Source organism: Fundulus heteroclitus, chromosome 20 (genome assembly GCF_011125445.2).
Source record: "Fundulus heteroclitus isolate FHET01 chromosome 20, MU-UCD_Fhet_4.1, whole genome shotgun sequence".
In the NCBI taxonomy this organism is placed as follows: Eukaryota; Metazoa; Chordata; class Actinopteri; order Cyprinodontiformes; family Fundulidae; genus Fundulus; species Fundulus heteroclitus.
This window is the reverse complement of record NC_046380.1, coordinates 27375756-27403589: the sequence shown is the minus strand read 5'-3', so window position 1 is coordinate 27403589 and position 27834 is coordinate 27375756. Positions and strand designations below refer to the sequence as shown.

The following is a 27834-nucleotide window of genomic DNA, read 5'->3' as shown; positions in this document are numbered from 1 at the left end:
GGCTGGAATACATGAAGACAGGAAAAGGAGTTTCTCTTTTCCTTTCCTCTGTCAGTTTCCTTTCTTTCTGCCTCCCTGCAGTGACCTCCAAAGTGCCATGAGTGGAGCATCCTCTTATCTGAACTCTTCCCTCTGTCCCACAGATCCCTGCCTGTCGGCTTCTCTCTCTCTAGCTGCCACTCCGCTCTCTATCATTCACACATACTTATATGTGTCCTCCTACTCCAATGTAGACGCTTTAAGTTATCAGTATATTGTGTATATGCCGTATGTATGTTGTCCTCTTAGGTTCACATCTTCCTTATTTGTTCTTTGCCAAAGGCTTAGTCGATAGGGTCACTCTGTCTCTGCAATTCTTTGCATTTATCTGAACTTGAAAAACAAGACCGTTACCTTGGATTTTAACCAACGAGCTCTTTGGTTTCAGTACAAGCCACCAAGTCATGCTACTATTATATTCCTGCCGGTGGAAAGGGTCACCGATATTTGGCAGAGAGAGGGAAGCAAGCAGGCTTATCTTATCTTTTCAGGAAAATATGTTTTAATTTCCAGCAGATGGCTGAAATCTGACATCTTTGTGGTTTTATGTGCAGGCGTTAACACATTTTCTGGTGCCCGTCCATACCAACAGAATTTACTTGGATTTCTCAGTGTTTGTTGTTTGCATTTTAGATTGCCTTGGTTGAATATTTCATACAGTGCTGTGAAAAACTATTTGCCACCTTATAGATTTCAGGGATTTCAGTGTTCAGATCATCACTACCAAATTTGCAATTGAGGATCACATTTATTCAGGGGAACCCATCCATCCATTTTCCAAACCGCTTAATCCCTCATGGGGTCGCGGGGGGTGCTGGTGCCTATCTCCAGCGTTCACTGGGCGAGAGGCGGGGTTCACCTGGACAGGTTATTCAGGGGAACATTTTGGGAAAATGGTAAAATAAATAAATAAAGTTAACTCGCCTCCTATTGCTAAATCAATTGTGATTTATATATATATATATATATATATATATATATATATATATATATATATATATATATATATATATATATATATATATATATATATATATATATATATATAAATCACAATTGATTTAGCAATAGGAAGCGAGTTAACTTTATTTATTTATTAGTTCAGTTTCACTTGCCACACCCAGGACTGACCAGTAGAAGAAACAACTTAATGAAGTTGGCTAAAATATATAAAAAGGCAACACAATATGCCCCCAATTTAACAAGATGACGAGACAAGATGAAAAACAAAAAACTCATTGACATCTAGCAGTATGGAAAATGGAGTAAGCATAGCACAGTGGTGAAAAGTCCAATGCTCACAAGGAGAACGGGAGCTGGTCTATCAAAAATCATGTTGATGATTCCCAGGACTTTTGGGATACTAGCCTTTAAACCGAGGAGACAAGAGTAGAACCTTTTGGTGACGTCCCTCTCCCCAATTTTATCATGCATTTTAGACACTTTCACTCCAAACATTTTCACAACGCACATTCATGTAGGCCACGATATGGGGGGTGGGGGGAAGACGTCTGGGGGGGGGGGGGGCTCGCCCCGGGCGGCTCCCTTAACCCCCACTCTCGCATTTAGACATTGAGGGTTCTGGGTAGTTGCTTGGAGGGGGGGCGCTGGCACCAGCTCCCTTCCGGAGGGGGGGGGGGGGGGGGGGGGGGGGGGGGCTGTGCGGTGCACCCCCTTCGGTGCTCCCAGTTTTAAACACACCTGAGATCAACATGCAACAACACAACATCTGAGCGGGCGTAGGGAGGATCGGGGGTCTTTTGCACACCCCCGATCTCCGATCGCGGCACGGAGTCTGGGGCCTGGAGGAGGTGCGGGCCACTGGGTCCGGGGTCTTGGCGGGGGGCACAGGCAGTCGTATTGTTGAATTGTGGTGACCCCCCCCCCCCCCCCCCCCACTTGGGATTTTTGGATGTGAATGCTATGTGGGAATGTGTGTACAGCGTCCTTTTTTTTTTTTTTTTTTTTGTGTCTGTGTGTGGCGAGTGGGGCACAAGGGAGGGATGGTGTGAATGAGTTTTTTTTTTCCAGGTTCGGGTTCGGTCCGCTCCCTCTCCCAAGATCATCTCAAGTCTCCGATAGGTGCGGAGCCCATCCCCCCACGTCCTGCCCTCCTCCGCTGCGTTGGCGGGCGCCTTGGCCCTCTGGCGCGTTGACGGTCCTCGGGTTTGGGGCGGGTTCCCGGGTGGGCGCCGGCCGTGGCTTTGCGGGGCCTGGCCCCCCGGGGGGTGGCCGGGGCCCCTGCCGCGGGGGCGGGGCGCCCCTGGGGCCTCTGGCCCTCAGGGCCCATGGCCAGGACCACTTCAGCGCGGCCGGCTGCCGGCGGAGCCCACGGGCTCGTCCCCGCGGCTCTTGGGGGCGTCAGCATTGCGGTGGCTGGGGGATTTCCTCGGGGTCGTCTCTCCTCTTTCCTCGGGGGGGGGGTTGCAGATTTCCTGTGAAGGCCCCTCTCGGGCGCACTGCTTTGGGGGCCCCTTTGGGAGTCCGGGGTTACGGGTCCCCTGACCCCTGCCTCTGTGCTCGGGGAAGGTGGGTCTTCGGTTTTCCACAATCACTATCGAACTATTTCCTTCTGGATAATTTTCACCTAAACTAGTGCGCTCTCACAATCTCCCACAGGTGCTGGGTCCCAGGTATTAAATGTTCACTTATATACAGAAAGGCTATAATTTATTTACTTTCTTTTACTTTCTTTTTTAGGTATCACATTACACATGTCAGCTTAAATAATAATACATATGATTTAGCAATGGTATCAAGGTGTTACACGATTATATCTGTTGCTTTATGTCTGTTGGTTGTGCTGTTCTTTTTGTGTCTCTTTCCAGGTGATGGAGCAGACAGAGGACGTTTTATCATTCTCTTCCTTTTATCTCTTCTTTCTTTCACCTCTTCTTTCTCTTTTTTTTCCTCTTCTTGTTTTTCTTTTACTCTCCTACTTTCCCATTCTAGTGTCCATATAATTTGAAATTCTCCCTGCAGGAATCACAATAAAGCTATTTACACGCACAAATCAAGCGGAGCATTATGGCGAAAGCTGTTTGCTCCACTTGTGAAAGTAAAATCTGTCGAGCTCTATTTGGCATTAAGATATCAATTTTTATTGCCACATTGCTAGACGGGACACTGGGGGAAGAAAAAAAAAAAAAGAGTAGAACCTTTTAGGAGGAGTGGATCCCGTTATATTTGGATGTAAACTCAGCACAGCATTTCAGAAGAACATCACACCAGCAGTCAAACATGGTTGTGGTAGTGTGATGGTCTGGGGCTTCTTTGCTGCTTCAGGACCTGGGTGACTTGTTGTAATTGATGAAACCAGGAATAAAAACCTGAAGATGAATGTCCGACCATCAGTTCATGACCTTAAGCTCAAATTCACACTCGCGCTCGCTCTGCAGTGTCTGTGTTCCTTTTTAAATAGGCTTAAAAGCTTGAAGGCACCTATGATGTGAATTGGGGTCAAACATGATTGTAATGCACTGGTTTCTTTAGCTGTGCCAACAGACCAGTCCCTATTGGTTTAGCATTTTGAGAAAAACTGCAAAAATATAAATCACTTTTCAGAAAAAAGAGCCGTTTTTAATAAGGGCACCTCAGCTTCTTGAGAATTATCCGACTCCTGTTTCCCCCTAAAAAACCTGCTTTGCTTGCCTGTGCAGTTTCATGGTCTCTTTAATTCTTTCTATTTTTTTCTGCTGGTGCATGGCTTGTGTCACAGCTGAGGAGAAGTGAGATCTGAGGTTGGGAAAAGCCTCCAACCACAAGAAAGTCTTGGAGTTATAAGCAGGCAGAGACTGACATATGTGGAACTAGTCTAAAAGCGGACAACAAAAGGCGACTATTTAAAGACGTTTCTGTGGAAGCAGCCTGGTCTATGTTGGGTTTTTTTTTTTTTTTTTGGCTCAGAAGAAGATGAGAGTTGAATGTTGTATATCTGGGAAGCTACTTTGCACTTATTAAAGCTTTAAGGGTGCAAACGCAGTGAGTCAGTCCATTACTGCAGTGCATTATAGCCATTTAACATAGCTCTATGTTATGTCTTATAAATCCATTATGAGTTTTCCAATGGAGCTGCGTCAGGAGAGATCTTCACTTGTAAAATTGACTTGTCTTTAAGTTAAAGCTTAGCGATATTCCCTGTTTATTTTGCTTCCTGTGTCTTCTGTGTGCGGGCATCCGGGTTAAAATCACTTGATACACCTAAATGCGTAACCAACTGAGTTTTAAGTCTCCCTAAAGGGAAAACGCTGAGTTGACGTGTGAGTCTGGTTTCAGCCACTAGATGGAGCCATTTATCTTTATACACATTCAAGCTTATTTAATGCCCTCTTTCCTCATCTTGCATTATAAAAGGTAGATCCCCTCTGGGGCAGCGTTGGGTGTGTGATTTTTATCAGTCCTGCTCACTAACTGGGTCCTGCATGCCCTGATGTGTGTTTTTCTTTGTCCCATCAGACTGCAGCTACACTTGTCATCTGGAGTGTGAGCGTCAGGTCCAGCTCGACTGCAACCGGAGGGACAGAGAAAAGACAGAAAAAAGCCCAGATCCCAAAGGCCGCTGCTCTTCCTCTCCCCCCTCCTCCTCCTCCTCGTCCTCCTCCGCAGCTCCTCGATGCAAGGTGAGACAAACAGGATTCATTTAGAAGAGGGGTTGACTTAGAGAGACGAACACATGACTCAGCTATCAATAGTTATCAGGGGTCTCTGCATCACCTTCCATGCCTACAGATGTTACGTAATCATCTTCCACTCCAGCAATAGACTGTCCAGCATCACTCCAGGTTGTCTTTATGTGCTCAGATACCTTTTTTGCTCACAGAAGGTTCTTTGATTAGAACGTTACATTAAATCAACATCTGCCCATGACCTCATTCATCCTTTTCTCTTGCTGACTCTCTAGTTTTCCTCTTTTTCCTTTTTTTGTAGCCTCTTCATCACCCCTCTCCAACAGCAGGGGGTGGCTTTATTGAATCACTTCTGGCCCTTCATGGCCTCACTTCCTCGTATCTTGTCAGATGGAGGAAACCAATTAGGTTAATCACTGCTCTCTCAAGGGAGATCAGTCACGGCAAAGCTGCATTAGCCCGACACGGAAAAAACCCTCCGCGGAACAAATTAACAGCGAATGCTGGTCAAAATAACGCACGTTTTTAGGTTTTTGAAACCATTTCTAGGGCTCAAGATGCAGCTGAGTCAGATTAATCCTAAAAAAAAAAAAATAGTTACTATAGGAATTCTGGTTATTTACATAAATCCCATGCATTACGAGGTTGTGTTACAGTTGGCTGTAAGCCCAATGTTTGTGTAATCCACAGCTTGCTGGTGGATTTTGAAGGAACTAGAAACATGTTTTAGTGTTCATACGACTGTAAAAGCACAGAGTCTGCTTTGATTATTTTCCAGGTCTGTGTTAGCATGGAAGAAAGATAACAGAGAATGGAAAAGTGTGACAAAAACACAAAACCGGCGTTTTGAAATCTTTCCACTCTGGGACTCAATTTTTAAAATGATCGCTTTTGGTCTCCCGAAACGGCAGATTCATGTGCCTAAATGACACAATAGCTTTGCGGATATCTTGTGCGGACAGTTCTCAATGCTGAGGTGGTCCTGTTGGCAAATTCAATATTTAAAGGTTTCCTTAAACTCAAATTGTGTTTTAAAGAATCTCTTTCCAGTGCAGAATCATGCTCTCCCGGTTTGATCATCTCAAATAGTTTGGATGTTAGACCGGAGACAATCAAATGCAATTTATGTGCTTTGGAGAAATTTGTTAAATTGCCCGTAAGTAATGGAGCTACATAGCAAAATTAGCTGTTAGCTGCTAACAGTTGGTCAAAGTTAGTCCTTACAAATCATTTGTATCATGTGTGTTTAATCTGTCATCTACACTTCTTTAATGCATCATAATCAGAGTGTTGCTGCTATCCTAAAGAGCAGTCTATATCAGCTGAGTGACAACAACTTCTTCCAGCTCACCTAAAAGCAGCAGTCTCAAACGTTAAAACAGGCTAACAAGCCTAAAATGCTCATCCTGGTCCTATAACTACAGCACACACTAAACCTGATAAAACCACAGGCTTACAGCAAATGAATGGTGCTTTGTGGCACTCACATTCCCCTGTCGAGATGCACTGCGGCAATTTAATATTGCAAGATCTCATGGCTCAAGATCAATAATGAAGGAACATATGGGAAAATGGTGACATCTCAAGAACTGGATGTTTCTGAAATGAATAAAAAGATGGAGACAGATCAGAGAGGCTGCCAAGAGGCCAACAACAACACTGAAGGAGATAGACTCAGTAAATATCTGGACTAAGGTTGCACAGTTGTTGCTGTTATTGCAATAGCCATGATTTCAGATATAGCAAATGAAAAGAATGCATGCAAATTCTGCATGCCAATAATATATTTAGCCTGCTGGGCGGGATTTCAGTGTTCTTGATGTCCACATTTGATATTTTTAGTGGCTGGGATGCTAAAACTTGTAAAGAGTTATGGAGACAATAAGTACGGAGGGAGAAGACGGAAACAGGTTCAGTACCTGGCTGACCTTTTCTGGAAGAGATGGGTTAGAGAATATTTACCCTTGCTTCAAGAAAGGCAAAAATGGAGTAAGAAAAATAATTATCTTGCAATTGGAGATGTTGTGGCCATTCTGGATGCATCATCCTGAGGCTTTCAATGGGAAAGGGGCTAAAGGGAAGTAAAGAAAAGAGCTAATGGTGGTTAATCCTAATCAGTATGCATTGTGCAATATTCAACAACAGCATCACAAATGCTTTTTTTCACCCAATTTCCTGCAACCCATGTCTGGAGTAAGGAATAGGGTCGCAAGACAGAACATAAATGACAAAAAAAAACCAAGACTGAGCATCATCATCAGTACAGCGTTATCCTCTAGGGTTCATTTCAGCTCAGGTGGACCTGAGCTTTTCAGGTAGATAAAGTTGGAAACTGTTTCAGATATCAGTTATTTTTGCCCTCATACCTTCAGGTGTCTAAAAGAAATCTACAGATAAAGACGGATTCTAATTTCAGCATCACAGTGAGTACAAGTATACATGCAAAATGAACAAAACAATGACTTCACCAGAAGAAAATGAAAGCTGGGGAGTAGCAAGGCCAGACTCCAGAACTGAGTCTGAACTAAACCCTGTGGGCTCACCTTGGCGAGCCTTTACTCAGAGAAACGCTCTCAGAAACTGATCGATTTGAAGAGCTTCTGCGAGGCTGTGATGCTGTTGTTGAATATAGTGGCGCTTCAGTTTGAACCCAAGTTTTCGCTTTTTTCTTTGTTTTTCAGTAAAATTTTACTGAATATCTGTCTCGAAAGCCTGGCTTTTTAACAGATGTGCGGTTCATTTAAAATACCCCTATAATTAATTGTCAAAAACAGGCTCCACCTGCATTGCATAAGTGACTGAACAACAACAACAACCATGAACAATCTCTGTCCTGCACATATTTGAACCGAGCGACGGAGGTTTGTGTATCTGTGGCGCTCAAAATATGGCAGCAGTGCTTACACACCGGAGAAAAGATGCCTGTTTATTTCCTGCTGTCCAACCTTTTTTTATTATTATTATTTCATTTACTCTGTTTTATCGCTTTGGTGCTGCGTGTCTGGTTACCTCCCCCAGTCTTTTGTTACTTTGTGTGTGTCTCAGCAAGAATTGATCCCCTCGTGCCGCACCAACATGCACAGATGCTGCTGTGGCTGCACTCACAATTCAAAGCACTGACCACGTTTTATTGATCTGACGTGTGTGTGTGTGTGTGTGTGTGTGTGTGTGTGTGTGTGTGTGTATGTGTGTGTGTGTCCGCTCTCTTCTTGCTGTCTTCCCCATTAACGGTTATTAAGGAACAGATTTGTAAGTGAGCAGAGTCAAAGCTTACAGCCTGATGCTGAATAAAATTAGGAAGCAGCGTCGCTGGAACGGCTCGGCTCTACCACAGCACAAGCCAGTAGCGACTGCGTTGGTGCGGGTTTAAAGCTGCCTAATTGAAGCAGCCTGTGCATGCAAGATGCAATCAATATCCAGGGTGAAGGGGGAGGCTTTAGCTCGTTTCTGACAAGGGAAGTCACTACCAGAGAGAAATGGCAGATTGTGTGTAAAGCCTAAGGTCAGAGGTGACTGCGGGCTTCCTTCCTGTCGTGGGTAAATCATTGTTCTGGTCATCCTAATCGGCACAAACCCACGTCTTCAGCAGAAAATGGACGGGGGTGAGACAGGTGGATCGAGAACCTCTCAGCTTTTACGGGGGCATTTCAGTAAGTTACAGGATGATTTAAAACTGCATTTATGTGAGTAGTTCATTTAAACAAGTGGCTCTCAGATAGGGTTTCACGTCCACTGATGTATATTATCCGGCATTTGTTTCATTTTTATTTTGGTGATTGTGGTTTCTTGCTAAAAGAACCCAAAATTCAGTTTCTTCGATAATCAGAATTGGACCATTTGAGAAGAGACAGTCGTCCAGCAGACTGTTCACGTAGTGCTCCGTCCAAGCGTGTTAATGGAAAGTTGCCCCAATTGAAAAAAGTGTGATGCCGTTTTTTTAGGTGTTTTTATGTGAAAATAAATTTGAAGATTTCATAATTAGTGCAGAAATGTAGGCCAGCTGAAAAGTGTGTACAGTATTTGCACTCAATGCTTGTTCTTGCTCCTTTTGAGTTACTCCACCAATGCAGCATGGCATGGAGGCCATCAGCCCTTTTCTTTGCTAAGGTGTTAACGATTATTTTAATAGCAGCCTGCTTTTGACTGCATAGACGGGTGCCACGTATGTCTGGAAAATGAAATCGCTCTCTCCATAAAGCCTGTCACCTTGAAGAGCTTTAACATTTTCTGTTAGACAGCTTTGCTACCCCCGGGACCTTAATTCCCAAATTAAACACTAAATTTACTTTCACCAGCAGTCCAGTCCATTTTCTCCTTTGCCCAGGTTACTTGTGCACCTTTTTTTTTTTGTATCACACTTTTTCCTTCCACTCAACTTTCTAGAAACATGCTCAGATACAGCACTCTGCTTCTGCAGCCACGACCTTTCCTCCCTGCAGAAAGCGTCGGCCACTGCCTGCTGGACGGCTGTCAAGCCAACAGACTTCCTCGTGACACGCCATAATGTAGCATTTCTGTATCAAAAATGATCAGGGACCAAACTGAATGTTACATTTTCTCTCCATCTAGTGAACGAGCTTCGCCTATTCAGATGGATTAGAGAATATTAACATTATTTTTTTTTACAATATTTTTTCCAATGATATTCTGATTTACTGAGGTGCACCTGTACGGCCGGGGCTCGCGGGTTTTTAAAACGAACCGCTACACGCGGCAGCAGAATTTCAGCAGCCATCTTTCCCTGATTGCCCTGCTTGCTGCTTTCTGCTTCCGCAACGCGAACATATGCTGCCCAAGAACAGAGAGGCCTCATATCTCCTGCTCGTTTGTCTTTCTGTTTACTTGTGCCTCTTGCTTTTCATCGTCTTCTGCGAGAGGAAGTGGCCGTGCTCTGCAGGGTGCAGTTGCCTGCAGGAAGAGAGAGAGGGAGGGAGAGAGAGAGAGAGAGAGAGAGAGAGAAGGGGGAGGGTGCTCTCAGCCTGATAACTCGCTCAAACCACAGATGGTTGAGGGAGGTTTGCGAGAGACCGAGGGAGTGAAACAATCGCAAGAACAGGCGGATTGAGAAAGATAAGAGCTTGTGTGGGAGGAATCAGCCTAGAGGAATGGAGAGAGGAGGAGAGCGTCCTTCCCTCGCCGCCGAGATATCCTCTGCCACTCCAGACGCAGATGGGGGACACTAAGCTTCTTCTTCTTCTTCTTCTGCCGGCGGAACATGACCCAAGCTGTCGTTTGCCCCTTCGCTGTGACGCACAGCCCGGTCTGAAGCAGGATGTGGTTTTGCATGCGTGCCTCCATTAGTCTGTGGGCATAGCAGGTGCTGTCAGGTGAGCGGGGCTAACTTGAAACCGACCTGTAAGCCGACTCTCCACCTGTCTGGATATGAAGGATCCCCGGCCTGCTGTGTGAGAGAGAGAGAGGCAGAGAGAGAGAGAGCGGGTCAGCATCTGACAGCCAGGTGCTCCACAGCCCGCTTGTGACAGCAGCATCAGAGCTTTCTCGAACACAGCCTCGTAAGGAGGAAGTGACACGTCTGTGCTCGCTCTTGTATTTCCTGGTCCCGTTCTCCGGCAGCTCTCGGGGTGCTGGGTCCAAGCCGAACTCAGCTGTTTTCAGCCGCCCCTCTCAGGCGCCGCTCGTAGCTGGATGACTCCTGACTTTCTTCTGGATGAGCAAAGGCCAGTCAGATGCCCCTGGACTCCGCCTGCGGCTGAGCGTCCCTTCAGCCCCGCGCTCCGAGACGACCCTGCGCTTTCCCTGAGCTGTGTGCCGCTCCGGTGTCTCGCAAGACCTCTCCATGACCGTCAGTACGGTGCTGACCCCCTCCATGACCAGCAGTAACAGCATGAGCAGCGGGTACTGCAGCCTGGACGACGAAAGCGAGGACTTCACTTTCTTCACCGCCAAGACCTCGTTCTTCCGCAAGCCCAAGCATGCGCCGAAGGTACCGATCTGCATCATTGTCTCCGAGATGGATAAGAGTCGGATAAAAGGGGGAATGGGAGGGGGGGGGGGCACGTTGACGGTTGAGATCAATGATTTGATTTAGTTTGGCTGGGAACAAGAAAAGCTGCCATTTATGTGTAAAAAAAAAAGCTGCCTGAAAGCAGAAGTCTGGAGGGGAAGTGGTGGTGTTGTTCAAGCGGGCCTCTAGGTGTGTGTGTGTGTGTGTGTGTGTGTGTGTGTGCAAACGTGAAAGTGTAGGTGGGGGAGATACTTTCTCACATCTGCATTGTATAACTAGGGTCTACCTTAGAAAGCCTCTTGAACTCCTCCTCCGTCTCCTGAAGCACCCAGAGTTCATCGGTTCTCCTCCCCTCTCCCGGCTGCCACAGGCGACGCGCTCTCAGAGATGTTAATGATCTAAAGCGGCGGCCATAATGGCTCCTGTTTGTGTGCGCAAGGCGCGGATTACTTACCAGCACTTTGTAGTTACCATAGCAACCCTGGGTTTCGTCGGCACCGTTTGCATTTCCTGACAAAATTTCGCCCTGCTCTGCTCTGCTCTGCGCTGGGCCACTTCACACGTCGACGCTCGCTGAAAGCGTTGGGGGGGGGGGGCAGATGGGGCGGCGCTGCTCGCTGGATGTTGGATGCTGGATGCTGGATGCTCAGTGGGCGGCTGCCGCTGGCACACAGCATCACGGACAGTCGCATTAATGAGGGAAGTCCTGGGGCTGCCTCACGCTGACCCTGTGATGGCCTCCCTCTGGTGTCGCACGGCTTATTCTCTGAATAATTCACCGGCCGTGCAGGAGTTAGGGTTGCTGCCATGCTGACACAGGAGGGGTTTAAGGTGAACGTGTCTTGTTAGAGCAGATCCAAAGACAAATAGCGTCGTAGTGGATGTGATTGAAACGGAGCCCCCCCTTTTTGAGAGCATGTGGACGGTAATGGCGCTACGTGTTTGACAGGAACTGACTGCTTATCTGCATCAGAATATGAAAAAGAGGGGCAGAAAGATCTGCGTGGCATCCGGGGAAAAACACACAGCACCTTTATTTTCCAGGGGGTTAAGCGCTAAATTTGTGTCGGTGGGTTGTTGTTGTTGTTGTTTTTTAGGTACAACCGCACGGTCACATCCATTGAGACGACAGAGCTCATCTCCTGCCTCTATGAATTATTTCCAGAGCCTGTCTCTTTTGCTCCAGATTAGCCGGCCTGCATTAATGCGAGTGCCAGTGTGGGTGGGCGTGCAGCTGCTGGACGTGGGATGCGAGTCGGCAGAGGAAGGGGTCACAGCAGTATTTGTGTGAAAACTTTCACACCGTTTATTACAGTGACTGTAACGTAATCTCGCTGTACACCTATTGGACCCTTATTGTTTTAAAAATCTTACCCAGTTTAATCTGACTTTAGTTATATACATCCATACAAAGTGTGTGAATAGGATGCAAGTCCTTGCAAAAGCATTCCCATCCCTTTGCAATTACAGGGATGGGAGCTATTTGTATTCAGCCCCCTTAACTAGGATAGGCCTAAATAAAACTTTACCTTCAAGAGTCACCTATTTATTAGAATCACATCTGTCTGTAATTTGGTTTGAGTGAAGGCATCAGAGCTTTGTTGTAGAGCATTTAGTGAACAGATACCAGCAAACAGCAACGGTCATCCTATGAAACCGACAGGCTGGCCAGGAGAGCATTAAGGAGAGATGCAGCCTAGAGGCCCATAGTGACTGTGGAGGAGCTGCAGAGATCCACAGCTCGGGTGGGGACACGGCATAGAGGAGAGACTAAAAACAAAGCTGTTTTGGGGAGAAAGTTAAAAGTGGTGGAAAACTGACACTGCAGGTTGAACTGTGAACACACCATTCCCATAGTGAGATATGACGATGGTCGTGGTGGGGGGGGGGGGGGGATCTTTTCTTCAGCGTGGACTGGAAGATGGACTGAGCTCATGACAGGACATTAGGGGCTGCAAAAGACATGAGACACTCAATATCCATGTATCGGAATGGTCTAGTCAAAGTCAAGACAATTGATGCTCACAGACACTGTCCAAATTATATTAACGGGTGTTCTTTACAAAATAAAGTTTGATTAAAGTTTGTGGTTGCGACGCGACAAAGGCACTGCATCATTACAGCTGGTGTAGGCTTTTTGTTAACGTCCTTAAAAATGGAAATTTAATATCACCGTTACATAATTCAGCGCCTGCATCAAAAGAAACGTAAATATATTCATATATATATATATATATATATATATATATATATATATATATATATATATATATATATATATATATATATATATCCCATCCCGGGTGTGTGTGTGTGTGTGTGTGTGTGTGTGTGTGTGTGTGTGTGTGTGGTTCAAACTGCCAAGACTGAAAAACTTTCACGGTGATATTATATTTCCATTTTTATGGACATCAACAAAAAGCCTTTCCTCATTTCACCAGTAATTGAAGTTTTTGAACGCAGGCGGGTTTCAGTGTCAGCAAGAGATCGGATTTAACTTCCAGTAAATTAACACAGCCGGCGTTCTCTGAAGCAATGGAGACGCGACTCTGGATCCTCCAACACGTCTACGCGCACAGATGTCTGCTGCGGCCCGGAGCTCTAAAACTGAAACCGCATGTGCGAGTGTTCGTGCGAACGCTCTCTGCCGACAAAGCTGCGCTCGCTGTAGACGAGCACATCCACTCTGTTCGCGCATGAAAACGCAGGTGCCGTGATTTGGCTTTGGATACGATAGGTCAAGAAACAGCAGGTCAGGTCGAAGGAAACCTGCAGCATGCTTCCACAACGACATTTCAAGCCGTCCTGACCTCACTTGTCTGATCTCATCAGAGTGAGACGGGCCAAACACGTCATGTTACCCCCAGGTTCTGCATGTCATATATTCATCAGTGTGTGTGTGTGTGTGTGTGTGTGTGTGTGTGTGTGTGTGTGTGTGTGTGTGTGTGTGTGTGTGTGTGGTGCTTACATGGCCGTCAAAGACCTGTCATGTAACCTGTCAGACTAACACTGATGGACTAGATAAGCTTGCATCTTTCTGCTCCCTGACACCTGCAGCGTTATTATCTTTACCAGACAGGGACTCAACATCAACGACTCTCAGTCAAAGTGGGTTTTCTAAACCTAGTTGGAAATCCCATGTCTCATCAGCTGTGCGTTTGGAGCTCCAGGCCCTGCACTGTGATTTTGAAGGGAAAACCATGGGATGGGTTATTTTAGTGCACACTCAAAAAAAAGCAGTCACACTTTAAAAGCTGTGTATGTTTTACAAGAGGTTAAAAAAAAAAAAACATTTAGGCCTATATGAACTATACAGGTTTTTGCAAAAAGTATTCCTACTGGTACTTTTTTCACATTTTTTCTCCTTGCAAGTTTAAATCTGTTTAGTTGGGATTACATGCGATAAAAGAACACAATGTGTTGCGTATCGTCCCCACAGTTTCGCCATAGATGGATGGTGTGTTCTGGGCGATGAGCAGCTCTAGCTTTCTGCCACTGATAAAGTTTTAGCTGTAGTCCCACAAACTGCATTTTTTGGTCTCATCTGACCTGAACCCCTGCTTCCATGTTTACAATGTCGCCTCTTTAGTTCCAGATGTCCCATTGAAAGATGATCCCACCTGAGCTATTGATATCTGCAGCTCCTCCAAGGTTACCATAAAAAGAAAAAAGAAAAACTAACGGGGTGACCTCCAGCGGAAATCTGTTGCAGGGACATTTATTTAAGGGCATCAAGTTAAAAGGGGGGTTTGTGCGCATGCAAGTCCCACTTTTAATATTTTTTTTTATAAGAAATATTAAAATTCACAACTGTGCACTCCTTTGTGTTGGTCTGTCAGATAAGAATGCAAATAAAACACACTGAAAGTCAGCAGCTGTAATCTGACAAAACGTGAAGAGGCTCATGAATACCGTTGTACGACAGTATTTATTTTAACCTAATCAGAGAACTTCCTGTGTGAAGGGATGGAAAAGTGCATCCAGACGGAGCGTCTGAAGTCGAAGCCCCCCGCAGACGTTCTGAAGACACATGAAAGTTAATTCCTCGTAATTACTGCACGTTTCGTGGTAGGTCTCTCTGGCCGTGTGTGCTGTCGGTCATCGGCGCCGAAGCAGACCCACTCCAGCCGGGTAGCTTTGTGTGGACGCTCCATTGTGCTCACATCACTCTCACTGGTATGCAGAGAAGGGAGGGAAGGGCAAGACCTTCCGTTACATTTAGAAACTCTAAATACAAACGCAGGAATTCCTGCAAGGCTCCTTTCACTTGTTGCTTTCGATTGTGAGGAGTTCTGGAACGAGTCCGAACGCTGCGCACAATAACCCTCTCAGATTCCTTTCCCAACCCTGGAGCACTCGGAGCTTGCTTAACATTTATCCAGCGTTTATCGTTACGGTGTTTTTATGCTAGACGACAGGTCAGAAAACTCAGCAAGTTCTGTACCCTAGGAGAGAGGGTTGGAGTCGGCGTTTTCTGGATCTGCTCTTCTGATTAAATATTTATCATGTTATGAGTTATATTAATGAGGGTCTGATTATTCAGTACCTTGCAAAGGTGCTCATACCTGTTGAACGTTTCCTCTTTTGTCACGTTGCAACCACAAACCTTAACATATTTAATTGGGTATTTTGTGTGCTTAGATCAATACGAAGTAGAGCTTAATTGCGAAGTGGAAGAAAAATGGCACATGGTTTTTCACATCTGCAGACCTAGATTTATGTCCATTATCGTTTGCAGAAGAGCTGAATCTCATTCAGAATGGATGGGGAGCATTTATAAACAGCCATTTTTAAGTGTTGCTGCAGATTGTCTAATAGCTTTAAGTCTGGACTTTGACTGGGCCATTCTAACACCAGCGTTGACATTAACGCTGCTATAGTAGTCTAGGCTGGAGGTCCAGGGCTGTGCTACTGGCCTCTGGCTGGTGTTTTCTGTATTCATCAGTTTTCTGAACGGTTTCCTGTCCCCGCTGTAGAAAAGCTTTCCCACGGCATGATGCTGCAACCACCACGGGTCACCATGCCGTGATGTGGTCACATAGTTGTGCTGTGTCTGTTTTCCCCAAAACAGGAAAACATGCAACGTGCAATGTTGATGAATGTCGCAATGACGATATGACGTGTGATAAACAAATACCTTAATAAACAATTTTACCGTCTGTCTGCTGTGGGTTCACTGCAGACATGGTCACCAGTTGTGGGTAGTTTATGCAGATAGCAAAAAAAAAAAAAAAAAAACATTAATTATTTATTTTCCAACCGAGTTCTGTTGCTGCGGTTTTAGTAATAAAATTACTTTCTTAATTACTAATAAAACACCCTAATGGCCCTCTAAAGCAACACCATATCTATTCCTGCCGTATAAGCCTAGCATGGTGCATTCAGTTGCACCCAAGATTAAATATAGCCCTGGGAAATTTAGCTTTAAAGGTGCATAGCCACGTTAATTGACTTTTTTTATTTATATGTCAGTAGCTTACTTTGGTTGCATATAAAGTTTTTATGAAAGATTATCACATGCTATTGGCATAGTATTTGTTATTTTGGTGTTTTATGCTTTATTTTTGCTTAGTTTGTTAGTAAATATAGCCTTTCATGTTTATTTTAAATAACAGAGGAAGTACGACACTGCCCATGCGCATTAGGGGATAAAACAAGGAAGCGTCTAATGGCTATTAGCATCTCCCAGCAAAACAATGATGAATGATCCAAGATCCAGTGAAAAAAATATGTATATAAAAAATATGATTCTCAGAGGGAAAAGACTGGAATGACGCTGGGAATACAGTCTGAACGTTGGCGTTCACTGAAGCGGACGCTAAACCTGCCGATGCTCAGATGTGACCGCAGATTTTACTGACGTGAGTAAATGTTCAGATATGAGGCTCTTAAAGATGCTGTAGATCGTTGGTCTTCGCTCACGCCGAGCTGCCGCTTTACTGCGAGGCATTGCAGAGGTTCAGGCTCGATCCAGCATAATTTACAAGTGATTTATTAATTAAGAAAATCGGCATTGTGATAGTTCTGCGACACTGTCGGTAGATGTTGCCACGTCTGTTTCTATCTGCTCATCGTGCTTGTTGTGGGGCTATATTTAGACTCAGAAACGAGTATCAAAACACAATCAGGATGGATTCTTGGTGTATATAACCTTTTTTTATCATGATTAAACGGTTTTTGGTCTTTTTTTAAGAATAAAACGTGGCTACATACCTTTCAATGAATCTTTTAATTTTGCCAACACGTATCCTTGGACTGGAAGTTTGTTTATAGTGACCCAGCTAGAGTCCTGGTAGATAAACTGTAGAGGGAGCTAAAGATTAGGGTGATGGTAAGGAAGCCTTCCAACTAACTAAAGATAAATGGATAAGAGTACCAGTGCAAAACGCAGGAATTATATAAAGGGTTAGACTGTAGGTATGAATTTTTTGGGGCTTAACTGTTTAAGAGAGATTGACCTGCTGTTTTAGATGAAGTGATCTTTCTTTTAATGGCTCATGCAGCATTTTAGTACCAAGGCCAAATCATGTTCCACATGTTTACTTTGTCCCCAGCGCTGGGGTGAAGCTTCCAGCAGGACGTCTTGTAATGTGAAAAAGTTCAAAGGGAATGAAAAGTATTTTACTGCACAGAGCAATGCTTTTCCATTTCACCAGGCTGTGATCGTCCTTAAACTTTCCTCCTCTCTCGCTCTACTGTCCTCCAGGACTCCTCCCAGCCTGTGTTTGTCTGCATTTTAGGCACAAATCCCCCTTCCTGCAACCGTGACCTCGTCACCCCAGCCCTCCTCCAGCAATGTTTGCTCTTCCTCCCGCTGCCTCAGAAAATGCAAACGAACTGTAGAAGAGGGAGAAAGAGAGAAGGAGGGTAGAAGAAGCTATTGTGAGATAGAGAGGATGGATCCCACTGTACTATAAATAACCCAGCCATTTCTGTGTTGCTAAGGCTTGCTCAGCAGCCATTCTTTCATCATTCCTCACCCCTCACTCGCTATTTGACTCCCCCATCCTCCTCCTACTCCTTTCAATGGTTTCCTCCCTCGCTTCCCGTCTCTCTGTCAGGGGGGCATGAATAAGAGCGAGAGGGAAGGCGGCGTTCTCCTGCTGCGGTGCTGACTGTGCTACAAACTCCATTCACAATATTTCTTGACTCCCAAATACAGCTGCGGTGTTGTGTCATATCTCTGCTGCTGAGTGTGTTTGACAGGCCGGAGAAGCAGCTTTTCTGTGCCGCGTGAGAAAAGACGGAGAACATGAGAGCATGGAGACCCCCCCTGCTTTGGCTCTTTAGGTTAATTATCAATCTAACGCATCAGTAAATCTTTCCTTTGAAGACACGGTCCATAGAAAACAGGGCGGTTGAAAAGTTTGTCCTCATTCCTCATCCATCCATCCATTTTCTGACATGATTATCACTGCTGGGGTCCCAATACTTAATGTTTTTTTTTTTTTTTACTAGTACTAGAGGCACTTAAAGCGCGCCATCTGCTGGTAAAGAGAGTGCACTGATTTTGCCAATGAGAGTCCTCTACTGACTGGATTGTTTCCTTTCTCCTTCCAGCAGAGTGAAGGAGTCAAGGAGGAAGAGGAGAGGGGCGCCAAGCAGCTGTCAGAGGAAGAGGTCCGGGCCAAGATAGAGTCCTACAACGCTCAAGTGTCTGAAAATGGCATGAACCTGGTGAGTTTATAACCGGGTCGCACAATTAAAGATGCATGATTTGAAGGAAAAAAAACGAAATATGTAACCAAAAAAAATGGTGGTTGGGGGGGTTAAAGTCTGTGTTGGCCATCCCTAACAGGTGCAATCGCTCTCAAAAGTTAACACACTCCTGTTGAAATGTCTGTTTTTTTTGTGTGTGATGAAAAGAATTGTGGTTATGACAAAACACTTATAATGTGTCAGCTATTCTGCAGAAGTCATGTGAAATAACACACAAACCTGATACAAAGGAAGAAATGAAAAGTAAAAGATATAGTGACAATGACCTGGTTGTGTAAATGTGAACAGCCTTAAGCTGATGCTTCGTCGAAGCGTCTTTAGACTCCTAGTCTGCGTTCAGTCTTCTTCGACAGGACTCCCTCAGCATCACACATCTTGACGAGATCATATCGGCCAACTCTGCGTTCTCCAGATTCTCTAAATCTGTCAGATTAGATCTGAGCTTTGACTAGGCCATTTCAGGCTTCTTTTGAAGTCATCCATTTTTTTGGAATTGGATGAAGGCTTGGACTCACTGTGATGCAGTGATCCCTCTTCGCCTGCAGATATCTAGCAGAAGTTTTAACAAAACTAACCCCAGACTGTATTGCTGCGCCATCATCTTTCACTGTGGGTACGATTTTTTTATTGGTGATCATAGGGCTGGACGATAATTCAATAACAACATATATCGATCGATAGACATATATGATGATAGAAAAAAGGGGTCATTAAAAAGTTCAATAGAAGAACAGTTTTCCTTTTGTTTCCACATAACGGTGGTCCAAAAGTTCAACTTTGGTTTAATTAGGTCATGATAACACATTCTCATTTAAGGTTTAGGGAGAGTATAGTTAGTCCTGCAGCTCCTTCAGGCAGGCTGGCTTCCATGTCATTTTTCATCCGTTTTGGAGAAATGTGTGGTCTTTCTAACGTCCCTGTTGATTTCTGACATTTAAAACAAAAATCCTGGCATTTTATCAGCAGTCTCTGTTATGAAGATGGAGACACAGCTCCATTTATTGACCGCCATATTCTCATGTTTTAGAGGTCCGCTGTGTCATGTCATATTTGTTTACTAAATAAAAGTACCAAGACTCTCTGATCAGGCTAGAAAAATTAAAATTTCATGGAAAAATCTTTGATTGGTGTTAATATAAATTATTATAGGGCCTCCTCTTTGTGACAACTGGGATTTTGTTAAAATTCATGTTTTTTCTCCTCGGGGTCCACTGAATACAATATAATCAAATATAATGTCTTGCAGGGAGAGAGTTTTATTTCAAGGCTTGTTACACATCTGTAGTAGAGTTGCTGATAAAACCGAAGTAATGATGCACATATTTTATCTCTAAAACAGCTAATTTGATTCATCGATTGTAAATTTTTTAGACTCATTCGGCCTATTTTCATTCTAAAACCCTCTCCCCTCTCTCGCCGTCCTTCTCTACCCCTCCGTTACGCGCTCCAGGCTGCAGACGGATCCTTCACCGGCTTCATTAAGGTCCACCTGCGACTCAGTCGACCGGTGACGGTGGAGGGCAACCGGGGGCGCGCCCCGTCGGACGACCCGGACGGAGAGAAGGGGGAGCGTACGGAAAAGAGGACGTCCTTCTACTTACCATCCGACTGTGTGAAGCAGATCCACATCGGCTCTCTGACCACGACCAGCGAGGTGATCCAGGGCCTGCTGAAGAAGTTCATGGTGCTGGACGACCCGCGGAAGTTCGCGTTATACAGGCAGACGCACAGAGACGGACAGGGTGAGGAAAACACCGCTGCTGTTCTTTTATGCATTGCTTTGTTTTGTTGCTTTTTAAATGAACGTTGTTATTTTTTATTTTTTTTATTGGTGCAGACTTGTTCCAGAAGCTCCCTCTGTCCGAGCATCCTCTTGTCCTGAGGCTGATAGCTGGACCAGATGCTGAGCAGCTCACCTTTGTCCTAAAGGAAAACGAGACTGGAGAGGTTGAGGTGAGACAGCACACAGATATAACGCCGTAGAAGAAAAAAAGGAGCTCTGTTCTCAGTCGGTGCATTTTATTGGGGTTTTGTGTGATAGATCGACACAAAGCAGGGCGAAAATTGTGAAGTGGAAGAAAAATGATGCAGGGTTTAATTTCTTTCAAATAAAAAAATGGAAAAGATTAGTGTGGTCTGTCATATAAGATCCTAGTGGCATCTATTGCGTTTTGAGGTTGTAAAGTAGAACGCCTCATAAGATCTGCAAGCCGCTGGACACGCGCGTCATCTTTTCTGGCAAATTCCAACGCGGCGGGGGCGAACAGGAAAGGGGAAACGACGAGACAGACAGTTTCATGACCGTGAAAAATAAAAGAGCGTAAGCATGCGTGAACTAACACCCTCCTTTTGATCTCCCCCTCCGTTCCCCAGTGGCACGCGTTCTCCGTCCCCGAGCTTCAGAACTTCTTGGTCATCCTGGAGAAGGAGGAGGCGGAGCGCGTCCGGGCGGTGCAGCAGAAATACACCATTTACCGACAGAAGCTCCAGCAGGCCCTTCAGCAACAAGGCCCGTAACCCACCCCCCCTGTCCCCTGGTGTGTCCGGCCCGGGGGATCCACGGACCTCTAGGACACAGAGCCAAGGACACCCTGTGATATAAAGAAAGTGGAGCCTGAGCTGAACTCATCTTTGGACTCCTGGTCTTTAAACATTCAGACACAGACAAGTGACTCACTGATGCATATACTTTCTCAGGTCATACGCAGGCTCCCTTACTCGCCCCCCCCCCCCCCCCCCCAGTTGTTTACCCTACCAAGGAAGACCTGGAACTGCAACTCCTCCTTGAGATCTCATTTGTGACTGGTGTGAATAAGCAATGGTTTTTAACGTTTCCCCTTCTCTCCTGCTACAACAACAACAACAACTACTGCTGCTGCTGCTGCTGCTGCTACTGCAAGTGTTACTTATGCATGAGTCTCTCAGCTCATCCGGCCTGCACATAGGATTAGGATTAAAAACAGAAGGCATGATTACTTTTAGCTGCATCGAGCTGGAGCTGAAGGACAATCAGACTGTGTGTTTGTTTGTTTTTTCTTAGAAATGATATGTCGGATATCATCCATCTTTTTTTTTTTTTATTATTCTGGATTTGCAGATTTGATCAGGAGAGATCATGAAGCAGAGTGCTTAGTTTTACTGCACACCCACCGCAGCCCCATTCTGCCGCCACCGTGTTCAACATGTGTTTAAATGTTTGTATCATGCGTGAAATGATCTGAAAGTAGGAAAGAGGTTTGTCGTGTTCCTCCTCCAGTACCCAACATGTTCACCAATGGCAGATATGGTTAGTTTCCTTTTTGTCTGTTTGTTGCCTAAATTCACATCAAAGACCCAACCTGGCGTGATGCTTAAAGAGGCAGCCCATCTTACCTTTACTTGCAAACCCACCGCTGCTGCTTTGGGGTCATGTTTGTATGTGAGAGGACATTTACACCTACGCGTACACTGACAGGTTTTTTTTGCTGAGAGGATTTCAATTAGACTGCAGGGAGGTGCTATATGTAAAAAAAAATAAAAACAAAAAAATACGGAATCAGCTTCTGTTTTGCACATGTTGATCCAGGCCACACTTCTGAGGCTGGCATGCATTTTAGTTTATCTTCCTAGCCCTACAGAGGAAAAAGAAAAGATATTTAAAAAAAATGAATAATAAGGGTTTGGATATGTTTGCAATGCATATGAATTGTGTAGACACTGGAAACAAAGAGAGAGACAAGATTTAATTTAGTTGCTAATATGATTTTTTTTTTTTCGGGGGGGGGGGGGGGTGCATCATTCCTGCTTACTGGTGTGTGTGTGTGTGTGTGTGTGCGTGTGTTCATCCTGCCTACTGAGGATTCATTTCATTGGTTCTCACTTTTCTGTTTGTTATAATCCGCAGAGGTGAGGCCTGTTGGCCCCCGAGGACGTGCTTTTCCTGTAAAACCCGCACCTGTGTGTTGCTTTCCTCACAACCCCTGGCTGTTCCTGCTGGCAGTGCCTTTTGTCTCATGTGTTTTGTCCGTAACGTGGGTGTCAGCACACGCACAGGTGCCTGAAAGGGTTACGTGTGTGGGTCCCTCTGCATGTGTGCGGCTATGTTTCTGGGGTGGAGTGGCTCTACCGCTTTGATTTTTATGATGCTTTATTCCCATTCTCATAAATGCTCCCATTCCCACCCCACACCCAGCGAATCCCATGTGGAAGGGTGTGTGTGTGTGTGTGTGTGTGTGCGTGTGTGTGTGTTTTATTTATTTCATGGTTCACAACCATCCATGTGAAATTATGTAAAGGGTGTCGCTTTATTTTTCCAATTTATTTAGTTTTACTTGTACAACTGTGTATAAATATGTGACTAGACCTGTACAGAAATTTAAATGAAATAAAAGAGGAACCTCTTTATTGAAATGCTGTCATGTGTTTGTCTAAACAGCCGTTTCTCTTCACACAAATGTGAAATCCCACACACACACATACACACATCCCTATTTAGTGTTTGTATGTTTAGTTTGGTCCGGAGACACTTCTCAGCACCACCTACTCGGTCACTGGTATGGACACAACATGCAGTTTGGTCATGGACCTCTTAAAGCCCTGAGCCGTGCGTCAGGATTTGCCTGGAAGCCGACTTGTACCGCTTTAGATCCACCACTAGATGGAAAGACCTCTCTCAAACCCCGAGCACCATCCCTACAAGCTGTGTGAGTTTGTTCTGTTGAGTATGTGTTTTTGCAACAAGCACCACCTCATGCACAATGCATTTCCCAATTCCTGCCATACTGTCGAGCAGTGGATGCTTTTTAAAGGAGAAGCCCGGTCAAAATCAGAGTTCAAACTGTTGAAAGTACTTTAAATATAAAATGATTACATACTGTTCAATAAATGATAAGCTTTTTTATTTAAGAGTCATTTTCATTTGAAGGTCCTTTTATGGGGGCCGCCATCTTGGTGAAGAACAGTACTGCCTCCTCCCAGTTTGTGACGTTTTGTCGCGGGATCGGCTGTAGAGCAAGTCCCAATGCCCCATCTGTTCCCTTGTAAATAACTATCCGTTTTCATGCCAAAATATTTTTTTAACCCCTTAAACAAAGATAAACATGGTATTAAGCATTTAAATTTAAATGAATACTAATTTTACATTTTAGAGACATAAAAAGACAACAAATAAGCATTAAAGTACGGTTTATGGGTTGGGTTCTGCAATGTTATGAGTATAAAACTCATCTTTAGAACCAATCTCTGTTAAAAATGGTGATCTGCACCGCCTAATCTACTTTCAGCAGCTATCATCAGTTATTGATAAACTGCAGAAAATACAGGCAGAGCGGCTCCTTCTGAGTTTACTCTCTGCTCCTGTCAGAATGAGCTGCAGCACGTTATGAGGCGGAGGGATATATCGGCGTCACTTATTTTAGAGCCCAAACAATCGACTTCCGATGGCTGATGTGGCTCTTTGCCCAGGGCAGCATGGCTTTTGTGGGGAGTGCTGAAGGTGGAGGTCCATTGTTGTGCATGTTGCGAGGACTCAGACAAAATGCACCTGTGTGCTGCAGCGGCTGACCAGTGAGGCTGAAGTTGGTGTTTCAACTTTCAAGTCTGCACTAAATCAAGGGGCGAGTTCACCTGTTTTATTTATTTATTTAGTTTCTCAACGTGATCATCTGCGGGTTATCGTCCAAATGTTTGGGCTGGTAAAACCTAAACTGGGTTGTTCTACACTGAACAGGGACCCTTTGAACAAAAAAAAAATCTAAGATTATGATACTTTTATTTTATTGGTGAATGGGGGAAAAAAACACAAAAAAAAGAGGAGAAGAAGAAGAGCAGAATACACAGGTCAGCTAATTTACAAAATGATTTCTGTATAGCACCAACAGCAGCATTGACGGGATCAATCATTTTTCAAGTCTTAATGTTTCTTATAAGTTATGCAACAAAAAGTATTCTTAATATTTTTGAATACCGGCAAGACAGATTGAGCAAACCAAAACAGCTTTGAATGACTTTGAATGACTTTGAGGTGGATACGGGTTGTTTGCATCATACAACCAGTTTCCCCTAAAATAGAATTGAGTGAATTATGGAAAATTACCTTAAACCCTCAGTTGCCACACACAAGGTACAATGCCTCTCCCTGCCAGGCACAAACATACAACACACGGGTGGGAAATATCTCTATGTAGACGGAAAATTACAAACGGCAAATCCTTCTGGTTTTCCCACCTGCGAATAGAACATGGCTGGTTTTTGGTTTGAAGTGAAACCCTTATCCAGTTTCTAAGCTCAGACTTAGATTAAACGCAGCACAGGGAGCAACAATAACTTGTCCACTGCACTCTTTGGAGGGCAGGATCTTTAATTCTTTAAATTTCTATTTAAAGTAAAAAATGGGGGCGGGGTAATTTTAATTTCCTCAGAGTATCACATAAAGGGGCCTAAGCCCCAGCGGGGGTACACTTGTACCATGGCTGCACTTTAGTTCCACAATGCGTTCCCTCTTTTGAGTTGAGCTCTGTTTTTAGTGTCCTTTCAGAATATGGTGTTAAAGCAATAAATTCACAGGTGTCAGTGTCTGTCACAGGATTTATGACCAAATACAGCCAGGCAACCCCCACAAGGACCTATAGGTAGCTTTGCACCTGGCCCTATGTTTTGCTGTAGCTGTAAATTTAGCAGCCGGGGTTAACTAGGGTGCTCGGGCACACTCATCCAAGTCCAGCTTGTGTTGGAGGAAAGTGCAAGAAGCATATCAGTTTATAGGCATTGTCACACTGCTCCCTATATACACCAGCGCCTAAGAATAATCAATATGGTGTGCAAGGGTTGGCCGTTGGCCAGCAGTCTAACTAAAGCTGTGTCAGCATGCATATTTACGGCAGCAAATATAGACAGAACCCTCTTTTCACCTCTGAGAAAGAGCTATGATTAGCTTTACCCTCTGTAGCCGCCATGTATCACTTTCTGAATTTAGCCCCGGTCCCCTTCTCATGCCGGCCCGGTCTTACTCCGTCGCTCCAACTATTTGTGTCTCAGTATGGAACTTCGTGACCTCTCGAGTTTCAGTTCACAGTTTTCCTCATAGGGTAGTCGGAGTGCAAGACCATTAGCGAAGTGCGGCCCTAATGAGCCTGGAAATAAACATATGCTTTAAATATTGACCAGTATTAAAGTTTTTTTTCCTACACTCTTTACACAGACGAACGGCGAAATACTTGACCAAATGGTCAAAAGTTTGCTGGATTTGCCAGATTGATGATGCAATGGATAGAAACGTGCATGTTGAATTTTTCTCCATAAATGCTGCCTAAAGCATCTGAAATCACAGATGTTGCAAGATTCACTATCAAAAACATTGTTTGATCTTAAAGGGATGTTTTTTTCTTTTATGAAGTTTTGCTAAAAGGCTATTAGCAGTTAATATCTTCTCTGCAGCAGATAACCCTCGAGGCATCTTCATCCAGCACATTAAGATCAACTGGTCCGAGAGGCTGGCGCTAAGACGGGCCAGGAAGGAAGACTGTGTAATGAGTTAGGAAGGTGTAACATGAGCTACACCAGCATTGAATTAAACATGCAAGATCATTGAAAATGCAGCTGCTTTTTTTTTACAACAATCAAAATGGCAGTTCCTGCATAAACACAGCCCCTTTTTCCACAACACACCCTCACCACCACCAACTATAGTCCCTACATATAACCAATCACATACCTACTCCCTCATACCCAGGTTTAGTGTTGTGCCGATGCCATTTTTTGGCCCCAATACCCGATACCTGGCTGTGGAGTATTGGCCGATACCTTACCGATACCAACTGTTTGAAATTGATGTGTGTGTGTGTATATGAAGAACTGCATACTACTTAGGTTAGTAGAACGTTTTATTGCCTACCTGGAATGGGTGACAATAGATGAATAAACTTTTGGCTCTCAAAGGCCAAAATAGTGCAACATTCGTGAAATTATAACATGTATAATAGTAGTGCACCAGTAAGACAGTATAATTACATTAATAATTGAATAATCTCTTTTAAACCCTGAGTTTTGGCTCTCAAATGCCAAAATAGTGCAACTTTCACGAACTTATATAACATACTAGTCGGGAGAGAGAAGGCTGCGTTCAAGTGACATACAAACATCAAAATGGTATCGGTGCCCTATTTGTTGGTACTCGCCGATACCGATACCATAATTTTAGTGCTGGATCGGGGCCCCGTCCGATACTGGTATCGGTATCGATGCATCACTACCCAGGTTTATAGATGTGTTCATTTCTGTTTTATCAACGGAAGGGTTTTATAAACCTTCTTTAATAATTGTTTTTGTTATTGTTATAGAGAAATCCTGTTTGGGTTTTACCAGTCAAAGTATTTTGGATTTCCAACTTGAAATAATCAAATGAAGTCCGGATTCAGCAAATTAGCCTGTGTGGGAGTTGTGGCCTTGTGGTTACAGCGCGGCTCTTGCATCCTGGGAAGGCTGCAAGTTCCTTGGTTTGAATCTCACTCTGCTGAATTCTCCTACTGTTCTCCTATTTGCATTGTTTGTTGTTATTTCAACTTTTAAGTTTTTGCTCTCTGTCATTTTTTTCTCTTAATAGTAGGTACACCTGGTCTGGCGTTCTGTTAGCTGTGACATCATCCAGGGAAGACAGATCACCGGCTATTACCATATAACATGAAAAGGATTCCTGCTTCTGTGCTTGTTGTGTCTCTGCTCTCTCTTCTCTAACCCTCAGTCAGTCGAGGCAAATGCCTGTTCACACTGAGCCCGGTTCTGCTGGAGGTTTTCATCCCTGTTAAAGGGGAGTTTTCCTCTCCACTGTCGCTTCATGCTTGCTCAGTATCCAGGGATTGCTGCAAAGCCATGGGCAATGCAGACAACTCTCCCTGTGGCTCTATGCTCCTTCAGGAGGAGTGAATGCTGCTTGTCAAGACTTGATGTAATCTGCTGGGTTTCCTTAGATAGGAAACTTTTTTACCAAGCTGTCTGATTTGATTGAATTTGACTTTGTAAAGTGCCTTGAGATGACATATTGTGAATTGCCGCTGTATAAACACGTTGAATTGAACTGACGGGTTAAATGAAAGACAAATTTAATTGGTATGTACAAAGTTACAAAGACAAACAAAGACGAATATTATTATAAACTCATTCCCGATTTGGAAACTGCAAAGGCATCATAGCCAGCTGCGGTGTACAGACATGTTCTTACAGGTTTACATGGTGCAACACACGTGGGGTGCTGCTTCCCCATTGAGTGAATATGCAAAAAAAAAAGCTTCTTAAAATGTTAGTAATGATATGCAGCTTGGGTGGAGAGCCCTATACCTAACTTGCTTTAAAACAGATACATAGAGCGGTTTTAAAGCTGTGTGGATTCCATCGACAGACACCCCTCTGCAGAGCTCTAGCTGGACGCTGGGGGGCGCCCTTTCCGCGTGTTTCCAGCCTTCCCAGCGGTAAGCTCCGCCCCCTGCCAGTGCCCTCCCTCTGTTTCCCCGCTGG

The 27834-nt window shown here is 44.5% G+C and overlaps 1 protein-coding gene across 3 annotated transcripts in view; it reads left to right on the top strand.

The window, feature by feature from the left end:
* rassf5 (Ras association domain family member 5) overlaps positions 1–22737 on the top strand; it is a 42408-nt gene extending 19671 nt beyond the window's left edge. For 2 of the 3 annotated variants that reach the window (XM_036151886.1, XM_036151887.1), the window contains exons 2-6: positions 4495–4658; positions 18190–18306; positions 19799–20090; positions 20186–20301; positions 20722–22737. In XM_036151886.1, coding sequence (XP_036007779.1) covers positions 4495–4658; positions 18190–18306; positions 19799–20090; positions 20186–20301; positions 20722–20865 — 833 coding nt within the window. In that variant the 3' untranslated portion in view covers positions 20866–22737. Of the gene's footprint in view, positions 1–4494; positions 4659–9648; positions 10609–18189; positions 18307–19798; positions 20091–20185; positions 20302–20721 lie in introns of those variants that run through there. The other variant, XM_036151888.1, reaches the window with a different exon arrangement.
* The last annotated feature ends 5097 nt before the right edge of the window (positions 22738–27834 follow it).